The sequence below is a fragment of the Canis lupus genome, chromosome 21 (genome assembly GCF_048164855.1).
Source record: "Canis lupus baileyi chromosome 21, mCanLup2.hap1, whole genome shotgun sequence".
Classification (NCBI taxonomy): domain Eukaryota; kingdom Metazoa; phylum Chordata; class Mammalia; order Carnivora; family Canidae; genus Canis; species Canis lupus.
In genome coordinates, this window is record NC_132858.1 from 4,252,244 (window position 1) to 4,273,523 (window position 21,280).

The 21,280-nt window shown below is 59.3% G+C and overlaps 2 protein-coding genes across 10 annotated transcripts; one reads left to right on the forward strand and one right to left on the reverse strand.

Moving 5' to 3' along the window:
• Nucleotides 1-85: 85 nt before the first annotated feature.
• On the forward strand, nt 86-18,228 carry EHBP1L1 (EH domain binding protein 1 like 1). Of its 9 annotated transcripts, XR_012014430.1 has the most exons (22): nt 88-448; nt 3,084-3,141; nt 3,371-3,466; nt 3,747-3,800; nt 3,894-4,072; nt 4,152-4,294; nt 4,765-4,800; nt 4,886-4,954; nt 5,046-5,208; nt 5,377-7,384; nt 7,840-7,997; nt 8,086-8,134; nt 8,564-9,226; nt 13,867-13,936; nt 14,047-14,102; nt 14,198-14,321; nt 14,588-14,687; nt 15,677-15,750; nt 15,848-15,962; nt 16,093-16,403; nt 17,059-17,192; nt 17,458-18,228. XR_012014430.1 is itself a non-coding variant. In XM_072791825.1 (20 exons), exons 1-20 carry the CDS (start codon nt 345-347, stop codon nt 16,190-16,192), a joined length of 3,156 nt encoding a protein of 1,051 aa, XP_072647926.1. In that variant the 5' UTR covers nt 87-344; the 3' UTR covers nt 16,193-16,611. The 9 variants fall into 9 exon arrangements, 8 of the variants coding, with proteins under 8 accessions (XP_072647929.1, XP_072647926.1, XP_072647927.1 ...); XM_072791825.1 differs by lacking the exons at nt 17,059-17,192; nt 17,458-18,228 and having other exon boundaries at nt 87-448; nt 5,377-6,121; nt 16,093-16,611; XM_072791826.1 differs by lacking the exons at nt 17,059-17,192; nt 17,458-18,228 and having other exon boundaries at nt 87-448; nt 5,377-5,623; nt 16,093-16,611.
• Nucleotides 16,855-21,275, reverse strand: KCNK7 (potassium two pore domain channel subfamily K member 7). The gene is made up of 3 exons (XM_072791833.1): nt 19,598-21,275; nt 17,468-17,866; nt 16,855-17,189 (listed from the first exon to the last, which is right to left on the reverse strand). Exons 1-3 carry the CDS (start codon nt 19,914-19,916, stop codon nt 16,984-16,986), a joined length of 924 nt encoding a protein of 307 aa, XP_072647934.1. The 5' UTR covers nt 19,917-21,275; the 3' UTR covers nt 16,855-16,983.
• Between the last annotated feature and the right edge of the window lie 5 nt (nt 21,276-21,280).

Consider the following 21,280-nt stretch of genomic DNA (forward strand, 5'->3'; position numbering starts at 1 on the left):
AAGCCGGGCCGCCCCGCCCCTCGCTCCCGCTCCCGCCCCGGCCGGGCCCCGCCCGCCTCCCGACGGGGGGTGCGGCTCCAGGAAACGGCGCGCGGGCCGCTCAGCGCTCCCGCGACCCGACGCGCCCCGGACGACCGGGCGGCCGACTCAGCCAGAGCCCCCGGCGGGCCCCAGCGGCCGCAGCGGGGAGATCGGCCCCGGGTCCGAGCCTCGGACATCTGCGACGGACGGGGCGGGCGGCGCGGATAGCAGCCCGGGAGGCCATGGGGACCCAGGCCGGGCCGGCGGTCGCGGGCCAGCGGAAGCCCCGAGTCTGAAGAGCCAGCAGCCGGGCGGCGGGGGCCATGACCTCGGTGTGGAAGCGCCTGCAGCGCGTGGGCAAGCGGGCCGCCAAGTTCCAGTTTGTGGCCTGTTACCACGAGCTGGTGGTGGAGTGCACCAAGAAATGGTGAGTGGCTGGGAGGCCTGGGGTACTCGGCTGGGACCCCATGGCGCTGCTGGGAGCCAGAGAGAACCTTTCCCCAGCCCCCTGGCCAACTAGGCCCCTCGCCCCCACCTTGGGCTCTGGTGTCCCAGACACAGAGACTCAAAAGTGCCCTTGCAGCTTGTGGGACCCCCGGAGTTGGGGCTGTGGGTAGCTTTTGGGGTGTTGAGGTCAGAACTTGCAGGCCTGAGAATCTGTCTGTGCTCACACCTTCCTCAGCTGCATGCAGCACTGGGGGAAGGGAGGCCTCATTTTTTTTTTGACTAGAGGGATGGTTCGGGATAACATCAGAAAAGGTAGCAAATTTTGAGGTCTGTTGGTGGCCAGGCTGTGGCTGAAACCTTCATGGACTGCGGTACAGCCCAGAACAAGGATGTTGCCTCCCCCACCCACTTGTTGAGCCAAAGGAACCCACACACCCACTTCAGCTGAGTGGGTGCTGGGAGGCTGGATATGTTTCCACTATGTCCTTAAAAGGGGAAACTGAGCATCAAGACGGATGAGGAGGGAGGCAGGGATGGCTTAAAGGGGCCTGCAGGCCTAGAAGGTTGTGAGTCGGGAAGGAGAGGTCTTGGGGCTGGTGAGGTGGCCTGGTGCGGGGAGATTTGTGAGAAGAGTACAGGACCTGGCCTGGACTGCCTAAGGGCCCAGAGGCATCTTGTCCACATGCTCCCACCCGCAGCTGCCCGGACCCCTGCGTCACACCCTAAATATACGTGTTCACTGGTGTCGGCTTCCCTTGGCTGGATTAGGGCACAGCTGTGGGGGCCTCACCCGTCAGGCGGGGCTAAATTTAGGTTCCCAAGAGGAAGAGCTGCTGGGGCAGGAAGGGATCATGGGGTCCAAAGGGAGGGGGGTAGTGAGCAGGAGGCTAGGGTCCCTTGGGCAGCAGCCATGTCCCTGGTTTTCACTGGGCCAGCCAGAAAGCCATTCACTCCATTTGGTGCGGCCCAGAGAAGACAAGAGCTAAAGTAGCACAGCACAGAGCTAGGACTTTAACTCTGGTCTCTGGCTTCTGCCTTCTGCCCCAGCATCCTGGGTGAGGCCAAGGGGACGCTGGGCTTGGTCCCAGAGAGCAGGCCTGGGGTGCGGGCAGTATCAATGCATCTGAGTCACGGGGGTGGGCAGGGCTTCCTGGGCTTCCTAGCCAGGAGCCCATGCTAGGAAGCTGCCCCTGCCCAGGTCTTGGCTCCCCAGGAAGGCGTGCCCAGCCTGAGTCAGGCTGCCTAGCCAGGCCCCGCCCTCTCTAGGCACCCCCTGTCTGCTTCCCCTTTCTGGGAAGTTTGCAGTTTGCATTGTCTGCAATTTAGGGTTCGGGAGGGGAGCTTGGCTATAGGCCAGAGAGCTCTGGGCTCGGCTTTGTGACCTACCCTGGCTCCCAACTTCTCTGGGCCTCAGCATTCTCAGGGGTTGACAGCAGAGCCAATTATCCTGGCTCAGCCTGCAGAGGGCCAGGGGGGTGGGTGTACCTAAGTGTCCTGGCATGGGGCTGGGTGCAGGCAAGAAGGGCTCCTGCATTGTCCTCGGCTTCATGGTCCCCTCAACCATCTCCACCCTCCTGAGCAGGAGCTGGACCTTCTAACCCAAAACAACCTTCTCCCTCCCAGGCCCAGCCACACATTAGCTCTGTGGGGCCGGGCCTGCTCAGGCAACTCTTTGCTCTCTTCACATCTCTGCCTCTCCTCTGAGTCTGCCCTGGCATATGCAGTTCAGCTTGGAGGTCACCCTCTGGAAGTCTTCCTTGATGCCCCCTGTGGGAATCAGGGGCCCTGCAAAGCTAGAGTCCCGGGCTCGGGGCTTGAGAGGTGGGGAGCATGGCTGACTCTCAGGGCCCCTGGGCTCAGCAGAGGGCTGGACATAGAAGGCCCTGGGTGGCTGTCTAATGACAAGCTGATGCTCTGCCTCCCTGACCACCTCCCAACCTCTGACTCTCACTCTAACCCTGAATCTCCCCACAATCTCAGACCTCTGTGCTTACCATTCCTTCTTCCTGAGCCTTCCTTCTCTAGACAACTCACATAGCCCATCCCTCCCCTGAGCCTCTGCTCAGACACCCCAACCTCAAGGAGACCCCAGTGGCTCTCTCCTATCTCCCTAAAGTCAGCTGGTTAATTTATTTCCCTTCTCGATTGGCACTCTTCCCCAACCTCTGTTGTCCTCAGCCTGAGAAGGTCTTGCTTCTCCTTTGCCCTGCTCTGCCTCTAAACTGGGCTGGGTTTACAGTCCACACTGCCCAAATATTTGTGAGCAAATGGGTTTGTTTTACTCCATGTCTGTCTCTCTGAGTCAGTGTGTCTCTTGGAGGGTCCTTGCTGTGTGCATGTGGTTCTCTCTGTGTGTGCTGGTCTCTCTGTATGTCTCTGTGTCTCTCATTGTCAGTCTTCGTAATCCCTGTCGACCCACTGGAGCCTTTGCCCTTCTGCCCTGGGCCCCACCCTGCCTCCACAGCCCCACCCTGCTCCTGGTGGCTCCAGATAAGGGGCTGTGCGGGGGGCCCTCTCCTGGGGGAGGGGGATGTGGGCAGAAGGAAGACCCTGGAGGATATGGAGAGGCTGGGTGGGTGGGCCTGACTGAGAAGACCCCCTCTCCCAACTCCCAGGCAACCGGATAAGCTGGTGGTGGTGTGGACCCGGCGGAATCGACGCATCTGCTCCAAGGTGGGGGAGGTTGTCAACTGGAAAGGGGTCCAGGTTGTGGGTTGTGGGTGAGGCTAACAGAGGGTGTGGGGAAAGTGGGTACATGAGAACTGATGGGGGAGTAGAGTCAGGTTCAGGTTTGGATTAGAATCCATAGAAGGGAGAGAAAGATGAGATCAAGTCTGGAGCTAAGGGCAGGTGGTGAGGGGAGAGTTAAGAGTCAGGGGAGGCCTTCCACCACTCCCTGCAGGCCCACAGCTGGCAGCCAGGCATCCAGAACCCATACCGGGGCACCGTGGTGTGGATGGTGCCAGAGAATGTGGACATCTCTGTGACTCTCTACAGGGTGAGTCTCTAGCCCTTCTGCATAGGTGGGAATGTGGGGGTGGGGGGACGATTACCACCCAGGCAGCCCCGGGGGATCCCCATTGAGTTATCCACCCAAATAGGATAGAACAGAGGGGTGAGATGGAGAACCAAGATGGGGTAGGGGTGGCCCAAGAGGTCTCCTCGGAGGGGGTGGCATGCACACATACTTGCCACACACAGTGAGAGACAGCTGGCCCTTCTCCCCACACTGCTCTCACCCCAGAGCCCTTGTACTCACTGGTGCCCTCGTTTCCTAGGACCCTCACGTGGACCAGTACGAGGCCAAGGAGTGGACATTTGTTATCGAGAATGTGAGTGGCCAGGCAGGCTGGGACCTGGGCTCTTGGGGACTCTGGGGCAGCACTGACTATCCTTCCCCGCCCGCCTCTTTTCCTGGCTCACAGGAATCTAAGGGACAACGGAAGGTGCTGGCCACTGCTGAGGTGGACCTGGCCCACTACGCGGGGCCCGTGCCTGCCCGAGCACCCCTGCGGCTGCGGCTAAAGCCCAAGTCCGTGAAGGTGGTACAAGCTGAGCTGAGCCTCACTCTCTCGGGGGTACTGCTGCGGGAGGGCCGTGCCACGTGAGTGCCCATCCTCCTTCCTTGGCCTGAGTCTGGAACCTCTGACCTCAGCCCTCAACCCTGACCTCTGACCCCCCAGGGACGATGACATGCAGAGTCTTGCGAGCCTCATGAGCGTGAAGCCTAGCGATGTGGGCAACCTGGATGACTTTGCTGAGAGTGACGAGGAGGAGGCTAATGGCCCAGGGGCCCCTGAGACACGGTCTCATGTCCCCCAGCCAGGTGGGCTCACAGCCTGCCATGGATGAGATCACCAGGATGTAGGGAAGGCTGGGGATAAGCCAGGCCAGGAGCTGCTGGCTGTGCAGTGGGGGGGACGGGGTGGTGCTTGCGCATGCCCAGTCGGGGGGCTCACCTGCCCAGGCAGTCCCAACCTGCCCAGCAGCTCTGACTATCCAAACTTGGCTCCTAGTCCCATGGCGGCCTGGGTCCTTAGCTGAGTCCCACAGGCCCTGTCCTCAGCCCTGAGTGGGTGCCTGACTGGGTCAGTACCTGCCCTGAACTGGCTGGGCCAAAAGCACAGTGGGGAGATGCAGTCTACTCTCTCCAGGCCTCACCACCCACCCTGGTACTCAGCCACTAGCTTTCTCATCCCTCCTTTTTGCTTGTTAAGGCTTTGTTTCTGTCTGTCCTTGTGGTTCTCTCTCTCTCTCTCTTTCTGTCTGCATCCGAGGGCCTGTCTCTTCTCGCAGGTCGGGGCAGTGCCCTGAGGCTGGGGCGTTTCCCAGGTAGGCCCAAAACTCTGGTTGGGGGGAAGCCGTCAGACCTGTGGGGTCCTCCCCTGGGCTGACCTGCCCCCCATCCCCACCCCAGATCCCTCTCGGGAGCTGAAGACACTTTGTGAGGAGGACGAGGAGGGCCGGGTACAGTCCCGGCAGGCAGGTGAGGCCCAGGCTGGGGTTGGGGTTGGGGAGGGAATGGACCTCCAGTCTGGGGCCCAGGCCTCAGCGCCCCTCCCTTCCTTCCTCCCCAGCTGCCAGCCCTTCTAGTGCGGAGGATACCAGTCCCACCCCTGTGAGTGCCCCTGCGCCCCCAGCCAGGGCCTCCCGGGGCCAGGGACCAGAACCAGCTACTGTAGCAGGGGGCCAGGTGGGGCTCAAGGCCCCAAGGCCCCTGGGAACCCCACCAGAGGAGAGGTGAGCTTTGGAATGAGCCCCACTTCCATCCCCTGCTCTACTGTTAGAAAGCTGCATTCCCCCTACCAACCTGTCTTTCCAGTGCCCTAGCAACCTGAAGGGTGGGGATGGGGCTGACAGTAGGCAGCCAAGTGGGTTCCCCAATGCTTCCTCCTGCTCTCTCCTCAGGTCCTCAAGACAGCCACGCCAGGATGTGGCCCCTACTCCAGCCCCTCGGTTCCGGAAAGGCTCTGATGCCCCCTGGCCCCCAGGCCCCCAAGGGGAAGATGAGGCTTCCAAAGCCTCAGGGCCCCCCCTAGCAGGAGTGGGTTCTTCTGGGGAGATCCAAGTCCAGGAAAGCCCTCAGGAAGGGACAGAGGCTCAGGGAGCCAGGCTGGGCCCAGGCATTGAGGATGAAGGCTCCAGAGACTCTCTGGTAGGGCAGAAAAACAAGGTTGAAGAGGGGAGCCCTGGGGACAGGCCAGGGGCTAGAGGGGTGGACACAGAGCATGAGTCAGAAGTCACAGAGGTGAACACTAAGAGATTAGACATCAGAGCTGGGAAGGCTGAAGAGAGTTTAGAAGTGAGTCAAGTGGATGCTGAGCAGAGGTCAAAGGTGAGACATGTGGACACTAAGGGACCAGAGGCTATAGGGGTGATGTCTGAGACAAGATTCAAGGAGACTCCCGAGGCTCCACCAAGAGGCTCTCAAGGGAGGACAGGGGTCAGGACTGGGGATGAGGCTCCTACAATCCTGAGCACACCTGCAGCAGAGCCTGTAGGGCACCCCAGGCATCTTGGTGACCTCAAAGGTGACAAGGCTGCTGCAGGACACGAGAGAGAGGGTACAGAGGTGAGAGGCAGAGTCCCTGGTATTGGGGGGACAGGCCCGGAGCAGGGTCCCTCTGTTGGAGCAGCGGATGTCAGGCCCCAGGTGAGCAGGTACAAGGGGGCCCCACCAGCAGCTGACCAAGGGGTGATGTCTAGAGATCTGGAGTTCTGGGAGGCAGAGGCTGGGGATTCGAGAATCCTGGGAACAGAGACTGGGGTGGCAGAGTCCGAGGTACTGGGGACCCAGGAGACAGAAGTGGGGAGATCAGGATTCCTGGAGATAGAGGCTGGGACAGCAAAGGCTGAGGCCCTGGAGGCCCAGGAGACGGAGAGCATGGGGTTGGGGGTCCTGGAGTCAGAGGCTGCTGGAATGGCAGAGTCTGAGGAACTGGGGACCCAGAAAACAGAGGCTGGGGATTCAGGATTTCTGGGGACAAAGACTAGAATGGCAGAGACTGAGATATTGGGGACCCAGGAGACAGCTGGTGGTTCAGGGATGCTGGGGACAGAGGCTGAGGCAGCAGAATCTGAAATATGGGGGGCTCAGGAGGCAGAGGTGGGAGGTGCCAGCATGCCAGAGATCGAGGCTGGGAGGGCAGAGGCTGAGATATTGGGGACCCAAGAGACAAAAGTAAGGGGCTCAGGGATAAAATACAAGATGGCAGGGACCCAGGAAGCAGAGATAGGCGGTTCAGAGGTTCCATGGTTTGAGACCAGGACAGCAGCAGCTGAGATACTGGGGACCCAGGAGGTAGCAGCTGGGGGTGCAGGGGTCCCAAGGATAGAGAATGAAGTAGCAGGAGCCCAGGAGACAGAGGTGGCTGATTCAAGGGTTTTGAGACCAGAGGTTGGAATGGCAGAGATGGAGGGACTGTGGACTCAACAGACAGAAACTACAGTTTTAGTGACTGAGAAAGTGAAGGCAGAGACTTTGGGGGCCCAGGAGGCAGAGCCTGGGCTCTGGGAGACCCTCAAATATGAGGCTCTACAGGACTCCATCACTAAGCATGGAGTTGTAGTGCCCCAGGGGGTAGAGTCAGAGGCAGAGACTACAGTTTTGAGGGTCCAGGAGGTGGAAGCTGGGGTTTGGGGGGTTTCAGAGGCCAGATCTGGGGTTTTGGGGGCCCAGGAAGCAGAGATGGAGGGTTTAGGGCCTCCCGAGAACGAATTAAGTATTTTGGAGCCCCAGGATGCAGAAACTGGGGTCTCAGGAACTGAGAAGGGAAAAGACGCTGAGTTAAACCTCCCAGAGGCCAGCCTGACTGAGGCACAGGTGGCCAGTAGGGCGGGGGCTGGGGTGCGCAAGCCCTCAGGGGCCTCTTCCCCAGAGGAGCCTGAAGAGGACGGGAGGCTGCTGGGCAGCCAGGTAGGGATGGGGGCCGCCGAGGGCCCAGTCTGCTGCTTCCCGCTAACCTGGGGCTGAGCTAACGGCGGCTCTGCATGGACCCACCTGGTCAACTGGGGTGTGGTAGGACCGGGGCTCAGCTACAAGGAGCCCCCCTCACCCTCTCCTCTCTCAGGATGCCCTGGCTCCCCCATCTTGTCTTCCCTGGGCTGCATGGAGCCAGACACCCCCCCTGATTTTCTGGGCTGACTTTTAGGTGTGGCTGCTGGTTACCTCTGATCTTGCCTGGGGCCACTGGCCTTTTAGGTGACCTTGGTAGATAACCACAGAGCTGGAAACCCTTTGCCTGGTCCCAGGGCTCTGGCCAGTGGTCTCTGGTGACCCCTGTAAACCCAGAGCTGGAGCTATTTTGTGTCCAAGGGGCAGAGGGCACAGTCCTATGTTCACATTCCCTGAGTGCATCCTTGTGTCTCTAGGCACCACCTGCCCAGGTCAGCTCCAGTCAATCCCTGCTGGAGTGGTGCCAGGAAGTCACTGCTGGTTACCGTGGTGTCCGAGTCACCAACTTTACTACGTCTTGGCGCAACGGCTTGGCATTCTGTGCCATCCTGCACCGATTCCACCCAGACAAGATGTGAGCTGCCAGAGGGGGTGGGAATGAAGGAGGGAGTCTCCTGGGAGGGCAGTGTGATTCCAGCCTCCGACCAGCCCTCTCCCTGCAGTGACTACGCCTCCCTGGATCCGCTCAACATCAAACAGAACAACAAGCAGGTGAGATGGGACAGGACCAAGGCCTGGAGGGAAAGGTTCCCGAGCTAGGCCCTAGATCCCAGATTTAGAGTCGGCCGGTCTTTGGGAGAGGAATCTATGGGCTGCAGGGCCCCCAGAGCGGACTTTAGAAGTTCTGCCACTTTTTACTCTCTTGGTCTTTACATTGTTCGTTTTCCTTAGTTTAGTTAGTTTTGTTTTAAAGCATATTTCCACCAGATGGTTTTTCCAAAACCACCCTTTGGTGTGCAGTTGCTGGGTGGCGGGAGGGCGGGCCCTGTTGCTGGATCTCCCCAGCAGAAGGGTGAAGGCTCGCTGGGCAAACCCCCGCCTGAGAGTCGCGGGACTCCGCCTGCGGCGGCCGAGGGCGGGGCGGGGGCCGCGGCGTCCCTGGGTACCGCCCGCCGCCGCTCATCAGCGCTCGGTCCCTAGGCCTTCGATGGCTTCGCGGCCCTGGGCGTGTCGCGGCTGCTGGAGCCGGCGGACATGGTGCTGCTGTCGGTGCCCGACAAGCTCATCGTCATGACGTACCTGTGCCAGATCCGCGCCTTCTGCACGGGGCAGGAGTTGCAGCTGGTGCAGCTGGAGGGCGGCGGCGGCGCTGGCACGTACTGTGTGGCCAGCGCCCGGCCCGGCCCGCCCGACAGCCTGGACACCGGGGGCCTGGCGCAGCGGCTGCGGGAGCACCGGCCCGAGGCGCCGGCGGAGCCCAAGGAGCCCGAGAACCGCGCTGACCGCGCGGCTCCCGAGGCCACCTCCGAGGACGGCGGCGCCGAGCCCGCCCTGGAAGCGCGCTCCGCGGAGGCCCCTGGCGACGGCCCCGGGGCCCGGCCATCCGCGCCCCCGGCCCAAGGGCTGGTGAACGGGTCCGGGGCCCCGGGCGCGGGGGGCGGCGCGAGGCAGCGGCGGCCGTCGGTCAACGGGGAGGCCGGGCCGGTGCCCCCGCCCCGCGCCCACGGCTCCTTCTCCCACGTGCGCGACGCCGACCTCCTCAGGAAGAGGCGCTCGCGGCTGCGGAACAGCAACTCTTTCTCGGCCGAGGACCCGGACTCGGGAGCGGCTGGAGCCAGCGGAGCGACCGGAGCCCCGGCGGCAGTGAGTGCCCTCCTGCGGCATAGGGGGGAGCTGGGCAGAGAAGCCCCAAGGGCGGAGCTGGCCCAGGGGTGGCCGCTGCCGGGCAGCAGGGCTCATCTGGACCCCGCGGAGTGCTTTCTGAGTGGAGGGACCATGGTGCCACGGAAGAGTACCCTGGCAAGGTAGTGAGCTCCTGCTCTGGGGACACATGCAAGCCGAGGCCCCCTGGGGGACGAGCAGCGGCCTGGGCAGGGTCTCCACCTTTGCTGCCAACCTTGGGACATATGCTAATGTGTTTTGCTTTTTAAGATTTTATATATTTATTCATGAGAGACACACACGGAGAGGCAGAGGCACAGGCAGAGGGAGAAGCAGGCTCCATGCGGGGAGCCCAATGTGGGCTCCATCCCGGGTCTCCAGTACGAAGGCGGCGCCAAACTGCTGAGCCACCCGGGCTGCCCATATATACTAATGTTTTTTTTTTTTTTTTAAGATTTTTTTAAAATTTTTTATTTATTTATGATAGTTACGGAGAGAGAGAGAGAGAGAGAGAGAGAGAGGCAGAGACATAGGCAGAGGGAGAAGCAGGCTCCATGCACCAGGAGCCTGATGTGGGATTCGATCCCGGGTCTCCAGGATCGTGCCCTGGGCCAAAGGCAGGCGCCAAACGGCTGCACCACCCAGGGATCCCTATACTAATGGTTTTTAATGCTTGACATCCAGGTAGAGTAGAATCATGGTAGTGGGTAGTTCCTAGAAGGCTCTAGGTTTTCAGCACTCAGTGCACTGCTCTTTATAGACTGTAAAGTGGGTTGGGGTGTTTCTTTCCCTGCAGGGGTCGACCAGCAGCCACTATTTGTTCTGTAAGTTGGGACAGAGCTTCTGTGCTCCAGGGGACCATCCAGGGCCTCCCAACCCCAAGTTTCTCTGACTTGGATCCTTAACTCAAGATCCTGGAAACCCATTCTTCTCTAATAATGGGAGGTTGGGGATGGTAGACCCTACCGGGTGCCCGTGTCCCTCACCCCAGCCCCTGCAGGTCTCAGGTCAGGGTCTCCCTGGGTGTCACATGATCACTGCACTGAAGGGGAGATGGTCCTAGAGAAGGTACAGATTTGCTCAAGGACTCAGAGCCACTGAAGTAGCCTCTGAGCTGGGGCTCCTTCCACTCACTGTACCCGTCCTGCCTGGGACAACAGGGGCAGCTCTGTCAGGCCACTCCAAGCCTTCAGCTGCCCAGGGATGACCCCTGAGTGCTAAAGAAAGGCGAGAATTGGGCAGCCCAGGTGGCTCCGTGGTTTGGCACCGCCTTCAACCCAGGGTGTGATCCTGGAGACCTGGGATCAAGTCCTGTGTCGGGCTCCCTGCATGGAGCCTGCTTCTCCCTCTGCCTCTGCCTGTGTCTGTGCCTTTCTCTCTGTGTGTGTCTCTCATGAATAAATAAATAAAAGCTTTAAAAAAGCGAGAATAAATGGGGAAGGTCTTTCTGGAAGCGGCCACCATGTGAGCGAGGCTGATAAGGTGGGCAAGCTCTCCAGGTGAAAACTGGGAGGGGGTAGTTCTCATGTGGAGGGACCTGCTGAAGTAAAAGTGTGTTAGCAGGAAGGCTCAGGTTTCGTTTTGGGGTCTGCCTGCCACTCCCCTCCCAGAATGTCAGCAGGCGGCAGTGGTGGTGAGGCTGGCTTATAGAACTGAAGCATTGAGAACAGAGTCAGAGGCACCGCATTGTGAATGGGAGACAGGGAGGGCTACCTGGGGCACCCATAGGAGATGTGATAGGCTGGGGTCAGGGGGACACAGCCGTCCATGGCTGTGGCCATGACCGCAGCCTTGTTCATGTGTGTCAGTGGCTCAGCAAATCTTAAGAGGGAAGGCTCCATCCCACACCCTTCTCTGCCCAAGTCCCAGCGTCTGGTCCTTCCAAGCCAGGCCACTCTCTAGCCCTTGTCCCACAGGAGGTTTTTGACCCACAGGCCTGGAGAGGACTCCTTCCCCCCCCCCCGCCCACGTAAAGATTTATTTATTTGAGAGAAGTGGGAGGAGGGACAGAAGGAGAGAGGATCTCACGCAGACTCCCAGCTGAGTGCTGAGCCCGCTGAAGGACTCAATCCCATGACCTCGAGACCAGCACTTGAGCGGAAACCAAGATCAACTGACTGACCCACCCAGGCACCCTGGGACTCCTCCATGTTGGCCAGTCCCATCCCCCATGCCCTATGCCTGTGGTGGGAGGAGGTCAGGCCCTGCTGCGCCCTTGGCAATTCCCAGAATCCTGGATGGGACAAAGTCGGGCACCAGAAGCTGGGATAGGGCTGACACAACACTGTGAGCAGGGCAGGGTGCCTCTCTTGCAGCCCAGTAAGACTTCCTGGAGGAGGGGCCACACATGAAGGTGCAGAAAAAGGGGAATTGGGGTCAGACATGAGGAAGCATTGGAATGAATTCCCATCAGGGCCAGTGTGAGTAAGCTCTGTTGTTGCTGAGGTTGGGGTTTCTCCTTCACTCCCCTGCCCCTGCCTGCTCTGTGGGTAGAGTGCCTGCTTCTCTGTGCCTGGCCCAGCTCCATGACCCCTCATCAACTCCTAAGTGACTCCACAATGCCCCTTCCAGGGAGGAACCATTACCCCATTTTGCAGGTGGGAACATTGAGACTTAGGGAGGTGAAGACAGAGGCAAAGGAAGTTGAGAACACCTGTGAACACAGAACTCTTAAATGGTGCTCTCTACTAGGTCCTGTGCTATTGACCCGCTGTGTGACCCCGGGCAAGCCATTTAACCTCTTTGTGCTCTTTCCCTGAGGATGAGAGCCAAACACATGAAAGTTCTTATGGAGTGGCCTTGAGACACCAGCTCAGGGTGCTGTCAAAAAAGCGGCACTGTGTTCTCCCCCAGATGCCTTTCAGGAGCCCTGCAGCCCCCAGGTTACATGAGTCTGGGATTTCTCTCACATACAAAGACACAAATGGAAGCCTTGTGGGTGTGATTGGCCCAGAGGCAAACAGTACATTGGTGGCCAAGCTTGGGAGCAAATCTTTGGATTAGACAGCCATGGGTCCAAGGCCGGGTTCTGTATGAGCCTCACCTCTGACCTCCAGTTTCCTCATCTGTGAATTCGGGATGGTGATCACCATGACTCACAGGGTTGTTGGGGGAACTGAAGGAGTCAATGTACATGCGCGGGGTCCAATGCATAACTGTGGTCAATAAGCTCTCATCAGCGGCCCTGAATGCCGGCTCTGGGCCCCACCCTGCCTGCAGAGGTGACCTCTGGGCAGGGAGACATGGGTCACCTCACCAGCGGCCCTGACTGGGGTAGGAGCTGTGCTGAGGAAGGCCAGGGAAGCTGTGAGGGGAGCATCGTGCGGCCTGGGGATCACGGCCTTGGGAGGCATGAAGGTCAGGAAGAGATACAGAAACCCAAGTGGGAACCCGAAGGGTGCTTGAAGAGGCTGAGCTGAGCTGGGTCATGGAGGTTGCTGAAGTGAGGCAGCCCCTGCTAGAGGCCAGCCCAGGCTGAGGAAACTGTTTGGGGAAGTGAAAGCCCAAGCCTGTTGCTATGGCTAGGCGGAGTCTGGGTGCTGTGTGGGGTACTAGGAGCTGAGGCTGGAGCTGGCCCCAGGCCTTGGCAACAATACTGGGGGCTGAGAGGGCTCGGGGGAGAGGAACACCATCGGGTGAAGCTTTTAGGCAGATCCCTCCGTTATGGCTTGAGGGGAGCGTCAGCAGGCAGGGCCTGGGCAGTGGCTGGTGAGGAGGCTGCTACTGGCCCAGGCCAGAGAAGATGGCACCTGAGTGGGATCTGCCCAGCGATGGCTCACAGAGAAGTGTGGGGTGGAGTGGACAGTAGAGTGGTTCCACCTCTTCTTCCCACCCTGTGACCTAGAAGGGTAGCCAGAGCAGGAGCCATCAAAGGGGCTAGGCTGTCTTCAGATCTAAGTCCCCAGCGCTGACTCTCCCAGCAAGTTGCCGGGGCAGGGGGCGGTGGGGAACGCACAGTAGGGGCCAGCCCTGCCTTTCCAGGCTAAAAGTGGTAGGTCCAGCCAACCTGTCCTGTTCTGAGTGTTCTAGGAAGAGCACTACGGTCCCTAGCATGGGAATTGATAAGGTGGGAGGGTGCCCTCTTTAGGACAGGATATGGAGGTGGTGGTTCAGGACAGCCTAGGTCTGGAGATGAGGTGAGTCAGGTCAGCTCACTGTCACTGTGTAGTCCCCTGACCATGCTGGAGATGCAAGAGCTAGGTCATGGGAGTCAGAGGTGACCTGAGGGAGATCCATGGAGGAAGGGGTGAGACAGGGAAGGAGAGGCCCCACTCAGGCCCTTCTTAGCCTTTCACTGATGACTCTCACAAAATCCCTATAAAGCCAGGATTATCAGCCCAGCCCAGGGAATGAGGACTGTGAGGCTCCAAGAGTGGGAGTGGACTGGCCCAGGACCACAGAGCCAGGGAGGGTGAAGGCCGTGGCCTTTGCTTGAGGAGGCATTTTTCCTAAAGGAGGTGGGGGTGGAGTTCTGTGCCTGCAGGACTGGAGAAGCAGCTGGGGTGGCCAGGGCCTGGAGTTGAGGGCCCCTCCTGCCCTGTGTGTGCACTGAGCCTCTGGCTGGCCCCAGGGTGGGGCTGTTGGGAAACCCCCACAAGCCTCACTGGCCTCTTTCTCTACAGGAAGCCCTGAGCCCTGACCCCAGCTCTGTCCCTGGCCCACCCACAACCGCAGCCCCACAGCAGTCCCCTGGTGAGTAGTTTTGGAGTAGTGACCGAGCTCAGCTCTGGCTGATCCTGAACTGGGGATACCCTGAGGGCAGATGTCAGTTGGAGGTGCCTTAGCTTGGTCTCTGTCTGCAGGTAAGAGTCTCCCATCAGAGGAGCCACCCCCAAGTCCAGGGGAAGAGGCTGGGCTGGTAAGGATGGCCGAGGTGGGTGGAACTGGTGGGTGGCATTTCCTAGGCAGAGCTCGGGCTGAGTCCACCCTGTCCTTTGCCCCCGTTTCTTGCAGCAACGGTTCCAGGACACAAGTCAGTATGTGTGTGCAGAGCTGCAGGCCCTGGAACAGGAGCAGAGACAGATTGATGGGCGGGCAGCCGAGGTGGAGACACAACTGAGGAGACTTATGGAGTCAGGTGGGGCAGGCGCCTGGAGTCCACTCCCCAGCACAATGTACCAGATCTGCTTAGCCCTGCAGCACTTCCTGTTCTGGGGAGGAGCTGGGAGAGGGCAAAGCTGGGGTCACTGTCCCCATTTACAGCTGGGTAAGGGAAGCAGCTTGCCAGAGGCACACTGGCTTCCGGGATGCCATAATGAAGCAAGCCCCTTCCCCACTCTCCAGCCACCTTACCCTGCCACCTGGGTTGGTGGCAGGCCTGGTGACACTCTTGGCCTGGTTCAGGTGCTGACAAGCTGCAGGAGGAGATGTTGATCCAGGAGTGGTTCACACTGGTCAACAAGAAGAATGCTCTCATCAGAAGGCAGGACCAGCTGCAGCTGCTGTGAGTGCAGGCAGGCCCCACCTGGGGCAGGCGTCCACCACCCCAACCCAGGGCCTGCAGAATAGGGAATCTTGGCTACATTGGTTACAAATATTCACAGCTTTCTTCTTTCTTCAAAGATTCTTTTTTTTTTTTTTTTTTCAAAGATTCTTTTGAAAAATTGTTCAGTCATCTTATTTTTTCTTTTTTTTCTTTTTTTTTAATTTTTATTTATTTATGATAGTCACAGAGAGAGAGAGAGAGAGAGAGGCAGAGACACAGGCAGGGGGAGAAGCAGGCTCCATGCACCGGGAGCCTGATGTGGGATTCGATCCCGGGTCTCCAGGATCGTGCCCTGGGCCAAAGGCAGGTGCGAAACCGCTGCACCACCCAGGGATCCCCTTATTTTTTCTTCTCAAAAGTCCAGTATAAGTTACATATCTCTTAAATTGGAACTGTTTTATGAATCCAAAACCCAAGAGAAAAACATAGTACAGGCGGGTCAGGGCTTAGTGCCCCAGTTTGACCTTGTTCTTTTACAATAAGGAAAACTGAGGCCCAGGGAGATCTGAGCTGGTTTCCCAAGTGGGATCAAACGTGATTCTTCTTTTTATAGTCCGGCATGATGAAGGTGGTTTTTCTTCCCTTTTGCATTTTGGATCAATTTTCAGAATAATTTTGTCTAATACTTGCTGTTTGTGAATAATGTTCATCCAAACAATCCTGCAAGATTGTTTCTTAATTGAAAAAAAAAAACAAAAAAAAGAGCAGCGAGGATGGGAGGAGACAATATAAACATTCAGCATTTGGAGAAGAGTTGGAAGGAAGACGATTTGGAGCAGGGACGGGGTATAGGGCTGCTCTCAGCCCAGGCCTCCGCGCAAATCGGTCATGGAGTGGGATGGGGGCCAGGGAGTGGTCAGAGCCCTGAGACCCCTCCCCCTCCCATTCCCTCTTCCTGACCCACCCCTACTCCCACCCCCTACCCCCACCCCCTACCCCTACCCCAGCATCGAGGAGCAGGACCTGGAGCGGAGGTTTGAGTTGCTGAGCCGGGAGCTACGGGCCATGCTGGCGATCGAAGGTGGGACATGGGACCTGGGAGATGGCGCCGGAGGGGGCCCGAGAGCAGGACCCAGCCGGGCCGGCGCCTCCTGACTCCTAGCCCCCTCCGCTCCCAGACTGGCTGAAAACCGCGGCGCAGCAGCACCGAGAGCAGCTGCTCCTGGAGGAGCTGGTGTCGCTGGTGAACCAGCGCGACGAGCTGGTCCGGGACCTGGACCACAAGGAGCGGATGTGAGTGGGGTAGGGTCGGCGCGGGGAGGCGGGGAGGGCCTGGGGCGCGCTCCCGGGGGTTGCTCGGCCCGGCGGCAGGGGGCGGAGGGGGCCAGCGCCCCGGCTCTGACCGGATGGGGTTCCCTCGCAGCGCCCTGGAGGAGGATGAGCGCCTGGAACGCGGCCTGGAGCAGCGGCGCCGCAAGCTGAGCCGCCAGCTGAGCCGGCGCGAGCGCTGTTCGCTGAGCTGAGGCCTCCGGCTCGCACCGCAGCCCTTCTCGCCGCAGCGCAGCACGGGGTCGCCGCCCCGGGGCTGGCGCCTGGAGGACCGCACGTGGTCGCAGCGCGCTCCACTCATGGGGCCGCCGTCGCCCACAGGGCGGGGAGCAGGGCGGCCCCCGAGCCCGACCGATGGGAGCGGCTGGACGGCCGTGCAGTCCGGGGCCGTATTTATTTGTTCGTGTGAGTGTGTGCGTGTGTTCGCCGGGGGCGGGGGGGGGGGGGGGTCCCAGGGTCCCAGGGTCCCAGGAGTGTCCCGAAGTACGACACCGCCCCCCAGGCCGAGGGCCCTGGGCCTGCGGGCGGGGGAGCTGGGATGGCCGCTGGACCGTGCGCCCCCGCCCTCCCCCATTCTTGATCTTCGTGAGCAATAAAGTTGGACGAAGCTACACCACAATGGCCTTTCTCAGGAGGGGGCTTTCAATAGACGGAAGGGGGTGGGGCAGAGGCCGAAGAGGTTATCTGCGATCCCAAGTGGGGCCTGCTCAGGCTTTGAGGTTCCCAGATGCGGAGGAGGGCTCTGCCCGGCTTTCACTTTCAAAGGACTGGGGGTAGGTGGTTAAGGATGATGGGGTTTGGGTCGTTGATCGCTCTAGGGGTCCCGTTTTGAAGGAAGAGACAAAAACAGTTGGGGTTCTTACACCACCCCCTTTTTAAAACACATTATTATCTGAGGTCCTTACAATCCCCCCTCCCATCTCTGGAGGCTTCGTTGTGGGGCTTGTCCACTTGAGAGGAGCTCCACTCCATCACCTGACACCCGTCAGCAGGTTGCGGCCTGTTCTGGGGCTGCTGCTGAGGGTGGCAGGGTGCTCAGAGCCAGTTCATCCTGGCCTAGGATGCCACCTTGGTCTTCAGCAGTCAGCAGGCCACTGGACCCAAAGAACTTCACCATGGCACGGACCTGTGGCAGCTCTGAGAAGGTCTCCACAGTCAGCAGCATGGCCAGGAGCCCAAGGAGCAAGTAACCTGGTGAGGAGAGGTTGCTAGGGCAGCTCTTGGGGTGCCAGTGATGCTCCTTGCCCACCTCCCAGGCAGGTGACCCCCTCCCCACCAGTACCTAGTGCCAGTCACAACTCTCTCAACTCCACCATCAGGGTTCTTCCAACTACAACTCCCACTCCACAGCCTAGGGCAGTGCTCCTTCACCCTTGAGGCTCAGCCTTCCTGGTGGCTTATGGGAGTTTTAGTCCAGGCTCCTCTTCCCTCCTCTCCTTTCTCCCACACTCTGTGGCAGCTGGACTCACCAAGAAGTGCAAGCTGGCCAAGGTGGTAAAGTACTGGATGAAGGCCACGGCTACCACCTGGCAACAGGTCCCCCAGGCCGATGGTGCTGAGTGAGCTGAAGCAGAAGTAGATGGCCTCCAGCAGGTCGCACTCACCCTGCAACCCCCACAGCACCAGTGCCGGAAGCAGCACGAAGGTCCCAGCCACCAGCAGGCCCAATCCAGCTGCACACAGCAGTGCAGCCGTCTCTGGGGCCAGCTGCCAGTGGATGGCCACCCAGGCCCCAGGATGGCTTAGCAGGGGCAGCAGGCAGCAGCGCAGAGCGGCCAGGAGTGCTAGGGAGGCTGGCAGCCCGAGGGTTGCGTAGACCACACAGAAAGCCTTTCCACCTGCTGAGAGTGGGGCCATGTTGCCATAACCTGGAAAGGAGAGAGGTGGTAGGCAAGGTCACTTGCATGGGGTGCCAGGTGTGGTTCCCCTCCTTCCCCCAACAAGGCCGCTGGCAGAAGGCTGCCCTCTGGTGGCTGAGATGATGGGAACTGTTCAGACCTGGGCTCTGGCTGGCTTTGCTCCTCATTTGCTGGGGGTCCTTTAACCAGTCTTTTAACCTCTGTAACTGCTCTTCCTAGGTAAGTGTCTGACTCTTAATCTTGGCTCAGGTCATGAACTCAGGGTCATGAGATCAAAGCCTGGAGCCTGCTTAAGATTCTCTCTCCTTTTCTCTCTGGGCACCATCCTCCTCCCCAACCTCCCCTACTCTTAAATAAACAAACCAACCAGCGTCTCTGGCCACTCTTTTCTGGAAAATGTAAGGATTAAAAGAAGCAGTCACCTTAGGCCTCTTGTAGCTTGGGACAGTTTTGAGAACTGCTGTCCTGCCCCAGAGGAAGCTTGGTTTTCTCAGATTCCTTAGCTCTGCCCTTGATACTTCCAAATCCCCTAGGAAGAATAATACCCAGTCTATCACTTCCCAAAGGTGTACTGAGACATCCTGTGTGCCAGGCCTTGCACTGGAATCTGAGTGTGCTCAGGCCCTGCCATTTGGAGACAGGCAGGAAAATCAGTAGAGACACTTCATGTGAAGGGTGGCAAGAGAGCCAGCATGCCTGAGAGAAGGCATTCAAAACTGGAAAAACATGTGCAAAGTTAGGGAGAGGTAGGGGAGCAGGGTGTGCTGGGCAAACAGGACCAGCTAGTCCAGAGGTTGTAAATTCAAATGCCTTGAGGAGCCTGTTGTGAGACAAGAGGGAGTGGTGGGGACTGGGCTGGCCTGGAGAGGACACACTCTGCCCAAAGTGCAGGCCTATTCCACTCCAGACAATACGGAATCCCTTGCAGGGTTTCTGGCTCCGTGCAAGTAGGTTTCCTGATTGTTCAAAAGAATCTGGCAATATAGATTTTAATTCAAAAAACACTTAGAGGGATCCCTGGGTGGCGCAGCGGTTTAGCGCCTGCCTTTGGCCCAGAGCGTGATCCTGGAGTCCTGGGATCGAGTCCCACATTGGGCTCCCCGCATGGAGCCTGCTTCTCCCTCTGCCTGTGTCTCTGCCTCTCTCTCTCTGTGTCTCTCATGAATAAATAAATAAAATCTTAAAAAAAAAAATAAAAACAAAACAAAACAAAAACAAAAACAAAAAAACACTTAGACACTTGGCAGGTGGAGAAACCTCCAGGGCTGTGGGTCCCATTCCTTTATTTCTCCAGGCCTTTGCACATGCTGTTCCCTCTGCCAGGAATCCCTTCATCTGCCAGGAATCCCTCATCTCTGTGCCCTCTCACCATGGCTAACATGTCATCAGGGCCTCCTCCCCCTGGACACACTCTCCTGAGTTGGTGGTCCGAATCTGTACTCCTGGGTCTACTCCATTTTCCTCCACTCAAGAATTCGTCCCACAGTATCTGTCCCTTACCTGGCCTCAGGCCACGGGGTCTGGGCATCTTTCCTGGGTCTGGGGGGCAGGCAAGAGGGTGTGGCTGAGTAGGCCACACCCCACCTGGCAGCTGAAGTTGAGGCACCAGTTGGGGTGTTGGGGTGGGAAGCCCCAGCTGTGACGTCAGGCCTAGTCAGTCTGGCATTTTGGGTCTGGCAGAAGGGCTACACCCCCAGTGCCCCCAGGAACCCCTCCTGCTGGGCCGTCTGGTGGCCTTACCCGTGGTAGTGAGGATGCTGGCAGTGAAGAGCAGAGCTGAGGGCAGATCCCAGGTCCTGGCCTCTGAGCCATTGCCCAGGCTGGAGACCCCGTGTACCTGGGCTTCCAGGGCAGTGCCCAGCAGCTCCTCCAGCGCCCCCGGTGGCAGGCAGGCCCCATACTCCGCCTGGAAAGCAGCCAGCTCTGCCCTGAGCTTGGCCTGGAGCTGGAGCGCTGGAGGCCCCTCCAGGGCCTGAAGCACAGCAGCCCCGATCCCCAGGGCCAGCAGGTGGGCTGCCACCAGGAGTGGGAACCGGGCCCAAGGCTTCAGAGTCCCCATGGTGAGCTACCCAGGGTTGGATCCGCTGTGAAAGCTGATGGCGGCGCCACCACAGGCACCTACCTCGGAGGGGCTGGGCAGGGTGGGGTAGGGAGGAGGTGCTACGTGGGTGGCTGAAGACAGAGCAATGCCTAGGACGCAGCAAGGGAGAGTGTGAATGAGCTTGGAGGGCATCTGAGTCCCTCTGCCCGGTTTCCGGGGGCAAGGCGTTGTTTGCTCAATTCCCTGCAGCTGGGGAGATACGGGTGGGGTGAGGCAGGAGGAGGCCCCAAGAGATAGCGACTGGCTCAAAAATCACACTGTGGTGGCTTATTCAAGGAGGAGCTCACCCCTCTGCCACACACACTGCATTCACCTACTCAGCACACACTTTGATCCTGAAGACACTAAGAAGAGGACAGACACAGGTCCCTTCCCTCCTGGTGTTGCCACAAGAAAACTGTTAGCAAGGAGATGTGACAAGTTCACAGTTACACATGCCTGAAGTTCTGGGGGCGGGGGGGACTCCCTGGGAAGGCTCTTGGAGGAGTGAAGAGTGACATTTCAGCTGGGGAACAGAAGAGGCCAGTCAAGGTGGGGGAGAGCTTGGGGTGTGAGAGGAACAGCGGGCTGGCTGTTGGGGGAGAGAGGGTAAAGACATGGGGTCTTGAGGACAAGAATAGCCTAGGGAGACCTCTGGGGGGCTACCGTAGGTAGGAAGGAAGAGGGGAGGGGAGTGGCAGGATCTGGGACAGGCCAGGTAGGGGCAGGGTGGTGAACTAAGAGAAGCCAAGGATGCCCAGAGGACCCTGGACAGATGATGCTCTCACACCTCCGTTCTGAGTCCTCCCTGAGAACCCTCTGCGCTGGGCCCTCCTGAGTCCTGCCCCACTGAACATGGAGGACCCAGAGGGCCTGGCTGCTAGGAAGTGTGTAGGGGAGGGGAGGAGCCTAGGTGTGACTCCCCTGAACCATGGAGGGCCCTGCCCTGGGGCATGATGTGAGGGCGGCTGCTGCCCATAGAAGCCTGCAGCAGTAGAAGCACGGGCAGAGCTGGGTGCCAGCGTGGGTCACTCTTTCCAGTTCCAGACCATGGAACAGACAAACCTGGGACAAATCCCCAAGGTGCTGCCCAGAGGGCTCCAGCCCCCCAAGCTTAGCAAACTAACTGTGGTGGGGGCGGCACAGCCAGGGAAGATGTCCCAGAGGAGGTGATGTTGGAGCTGGGCCCTGACGACAAGCAGGGACTGCCCAGCAGCAGGAAGAATCGGGGTGAATAGTCACCAGTCACTTGTAATGGCAGGAAAGGCCTGGCAAGGGCAGGGTAAAGGTGGGTGAGACCAGTGCGTGTGGATGCCGAGAACCGGCCTAGACCACCTGGCTGA